This window comes from Trypanosoma theileri, assembly GCF_002087225.1.
Source record: "Trypanosoma theileri isolate Edinburgh chromosome Unknown TM35_Tth_35_V1, whole genome shotgun sequence".
In the NCBI taxonomy this organism is placed as follows: Eukaryota; Euglenozoa; class Kinetoplastea; order Trypanosomatida; family Trypanosomatidae; genus Trypanosoma; species Trypanosoma theileri.
The window spans coordinates 1,337-5,630 of NW_021639877.1; the positions used below are offsets into that span (position 1 = coordinate 1,337).

Below are 4,294 nucleotides of genomic sequence, written 5' to 3' on the forward strand. Positions count from 1 at the left end.
ATTTCAGGCCTCAAGGTTCAGCCGCCTCGGGACGTAAAGTGCCCCTCGAGCCCCGCCGAAGCGAAGCATGCCGCTTACACACAAACCTCACAGACGCCACAGTGGAGTGGTCCAGCAACACAACGGTGTCTTTCCCACTCACAGTGCACACACACACAATGACAGTCTCACATGCTCATGTCAGAGAGGCACTACGGCATTCACTAAAATGTACACTAAGTCACACCTACAGAGAGGAAAAGAAAAACAAAAGAGCAGCAAAAAAAAAGAACAACAACAGGATACCAACAGCACACAAAGCATTCACAATACAATAATCACAGCTGCCACTCCCATCAGAGAAAAACATTCACCCACACCAGCACATCAACTCAACCCCCAAAAGAAAAAACAAATCCATTACGTGAAGCCGAAGCGGAACAGTCTCAGTCCACCTCCCCGCAGGTTGCAGTCACTCAAACAAGCCACACAACACACACCACAGAGGTAGAAATATGTTCGTGGCAATGCCGTGAGTGACAATACCGAGAGAGAAGGTGAGAACAATGAAATGTGTTTTCATTACGTGGGCGGTGCGGGTGGCAACCCAAACACACAAAGGGGAACACACAACAGATGGACACACTCAAACACCTACAACCCACCATTCTTTATACCAAAATAAAAAAGTAAAAAAAAGAGTGACTGCATGAGGCAGACACAATAATAGAGCAAAGATGTCAAAAGAAAAAAGAAATTCATTACTCAATGTGACTGCCATGCCTGGACACAGTCCAATCCACCCCAAGGTTAACAACGGAAAATCATTGTGTACTGAACGTGCAGTGTCCATATCTTTATTCTTGATGTCCCTGCAGCAGTTTGTATATAATGAAAAAAAACAAAGAATCATTCCATAAAAGTGAACACACAAGATACACAAGGTGTACTGGAAACGCAAAAGAAAGAAACACACAGCTGCACATAATGTGCAATGAAATTATAATGAAACACCACATAAGGAAAAAACAGTATAATGAAAACAAAAAGAAAAAGCCGTGATCTTCACGTGAATATCTTCAGGAGGCACGCAACACAATTCCAAGCAGTGTGTGTGTGTCTTTCGTACAGGGCAACCAGCGGGAATGATGCACACATGATGACAGTCCACACACACAAAGAGAAGGAGGGTTGGTGGTGTGCGCGTTTGTGTGTCTTGAACCTCCTGCTGCCATTCTTCACATTTCAGTCACAGCAATTAAAACACATCGGGATTGTATCTCATTCCCATGGGTAAAAGCAATAGTTAGTAATATCACGGAACACACACACACTTCACCAGGCGGGCACAGTAAATGGCGGCAAAGCAGAGCCCAGATAATAATGCGAACAAAGAAAGTGAACACTCCCCTAACAAAATGATGGTTTGTCATGTGATGAGTGTCATAGGGAGTCCAATAGATGTGTTCAGTAAAAAAATGAAAACAAGAGAATCATCGTGATAGAAGAAAAAAAAGAAACATTAAAATTCAATAAAAAGAAAAGTGCTCTTACAATGCATCCATATCCAGTCAAACAAAGGTTAACTGTGCAACTGTGTCATGGGAACACCAATCAGCAAACGAGAATGCAACCCAGCACACATAGCAGAAGCATCAAGAGTAAGGGATTGTGCACCAATGCAGGACTGAGGCTGCCGTCTTTTTTCTTGGTCATTTCTGCCATCTCTCTCGCTTTTTCCTTTGCTCTTCCTTCTTCAACCAGTTTATCCTGCGCCCCTCTAACCTTTTGGGCCTGTTCGTTTTCTTTTTGTTCCCGTGCTTCCCTAGCCCTCCGGGCCTGCTCATTATTCTCTTGCTCCCGCACCTCTGCATCCTTTTGGGCCTGTTCCTCTCTTTTTCTCTGCTCCTCCGCCTCTGCAGCCCTTTGGGCCTGTTCCCTTTCTATTTGCTCCTGCGTCTCTCTAGCCTTTCTTTCCTGTTCTTCCTTCTCCAGTCTTTTTGCCTCTTCCCTTTTCGCCAGTTCCTCTTCAACCATCTTATTTACTTTGGGCACCATTTCATCCGCCTTTTGTCGTGCCTCTCCACCCCACGCCTTATCTAATCTTTCACCGATTCCCTGGGTTGGTTTCTGCTGTTGTTTTGCAAACGGCAACTTTTTCAATATGCTTTTGAGCTCGGTTACCTTCGCATCGCCCTTTTTTATGACATCTTCTATCTGTAATTTGATATCCTTGTACTTTCCCTCATGGTCGCCACCGAGGTCCTTTACCTTTTTGAGATTCGTAATGGCGGTTTCCATTGCTACCTTCGCGGCCTCCAACGCTTTATCTGAACCCCTCAAGACGAAATTGCTTGTCGCCTCATGTGCCGTGAGATTCCCCGCGAGGTAAGACATCTCTTCCTGTATTTTACTGCAGTTTCTGACGAGCCGCATTCTCTCCACCGTCTCTTCGATGCCTTTTCCGAGCAATCCCGCAAAATAATCTATGTTCGAGGCAAATTGCACCTTCTCGCCATCCCATTCTCCCCTCGAGGACAAACAGTTAATAGCCACCCACCTTGTTTCTTTCCCCAATGTGATCGTCTTTTCGACTGCATCCACGATATCTTCCAACGCACTTATACCACCTTTAATCTCACTTGTGGTTTTCTCAACTGTTTCCCCTCCAAGAGACTCAATACCAGCCAACGTCTTAACAGGCTCACTGGACTTACCGGCGATCGCCGGGAGACCTCCAACACTATTGTTAAACTCCCCCACGACCTCCTTCCATAAAGAGAGACAACCGCTCCCCCGTACGAAGGTAACATACACTCTATCTACCACCCTTGTTAACCTTTCTTCCAGTCTTTCCTCCTCACTCCTTTTGGGTTCCCGTGAATCAACACCTTCTTTGCCCTCTGCATATGAGACGCATACAAAGCATTGCAGAAGTACCAACAGGTACACCACACGGCGCAGTTGGATGGACATCATTGTCATGATTGTCACTGTGGGTTGCTTGGATCTATGGTACCAAGGAAAAAGAGGAAAAAGGAGAAAAGTAGACACACATTTAACACACAAGGTAGTGGGTACACAGCAACACACAAAGAGAGAGAGAACACACATCACAACAGCAATCAAACACAACCCAATGAGGGGAGCCACAGTAAACCACTCACACAATAAAACACACCCAGAGTTACACAAATATTGAAACAACACCTTGAATTTAGAAGTGGAAAACAAATGGTATCAAAACAATATTAAATAAACGTCTCTACACACAATCTCCAATATCTTACTCGGTATTCGTACACACAATGTGTGTCTGTATTCTCATAATAATAAAACCGTTACCAGACAGTTTGAAGACCAAAATACACCAAAAACACAGTGTGCGTCCGGCAACATACAAAAACAATACCACAAATCATCAGCAAAACAAATAGACTGTACAATAATAATCAACACACTTGCAAACAGAAAAAGAAAAGAAACCAATGCATCACCATAATATTTATACCAACACCACAATTGGAATCCAAAACCCACTCACCCACAACCACAACAAAAATGACTGCATACATCACTGTAATACCATGCCACTCTTATACAAACAGAGGCAACACACAATTACTCTCTCACACACACATATTACCTCTTTATTTATCCTTATTATTATTATTTTATTTTTCCTCAGAATGCCAATTCACCTCTTCTTCTTCCACAGCATTATCACCATGAAAAAAAACATCCACCCAAACACACACGTCCTTCACTCCATGGTGTGTATTAGGAGGATATGATCAAACATATCCCCTTCCACATCCCACACCACACCACCACGTTTTTCTTTCTGTTATTCGTCACTTTATGGAAGTTACTCCAATGGAACGGGTCATCAAGAGTAATACATAAATATACATAAATACAATTTGTTTTTATATTATTTTTATTTTTACTACCGTTGGACATGGGGGGCGCGCATTGGTAATGAAATTACAATGGATCTCGTAGGTGGCAGGACATGGATTTTTGTTCGCCTCTCTGAGTCCCCTCAGCTGCCAAATCTAATTTCCACCACTGGAGGGCATGGCTGTTACTATATCTAGGACCCGTGCCTTTCCCCGGCGGCATTCGCACTAAAGTGAATAATGTAAAAGAAACTGCTTCTGATGGTACGCCGGCACGCACCCCAGGACCTTCTTGGATAAAGTTTTGTCCCAGTACGACTCTGCTGATCCCGGTGCTGTATGACGTTTGTAGCTTATTGAACCAGTAAACTCTCAAGAAGAGAATTTGCTGGCCCATGGATTCCCTCAAAATT

At 43.7% G+C, this 4,294-nt stretch overlaps 3 protein-coding genes across 3 annotated transcripts; 1 reads left to right on the top strand and 2 right to left on the bottom strand.

Annotated features, from left to right (window-relative positions):
* Window positions 1-2: 2 nt before the first annotated feature.
* TM35_000351000 (uncharacterized protein) lies at window positions 3-317 on the top strand (the record flags this gene model as incomplete). Its single annotated transcript, XM_029029153.1, has 1 exon — window positions 3-317. A coding segment is annotated over one exon (315 nt), but the record flags the coding sequence as incomplete, so codon positions are not given.
* Window positions 318-1,593: 1,276 nt separating this feature from the next.
* TM35_000351010 (uncharacterized protein) lies at window positions 1,594-2,964 on the bottom strand (the record flags this gene model as incomplete). Its single annotated transcript, XM_029029154.1, has 1 exon — window positions 1,594-2,964. The coding sequence occupies one exon, from the start codon at window positions 2,962-2,964 to the stop codon at window positions 1,594-1,596; it is 1,371 nt and encodes a 456-aa protein (XP_028879423.1).
* A 1,002-nt stretch (window positions 2,965-3,966) lies between these two features.
* On the bottom strand, window positions 3,967-4,278 carry TM35_000351020 (uncharacterized protein; the record flags this gene model as incomplete). The annotated part of the gene is made up of 1 exon (XM_029029155.1): window positions 3,967-4,278. One exon carries the CDS (start codon window positions 4,276-4,278, stop codon window positions 3,967-3,969), a length of 312 nt encoding a protein of 103 aa, XP_028879424.1.
* Window positions 4,279-4,294: the final 16 nt, after the last annotated feature.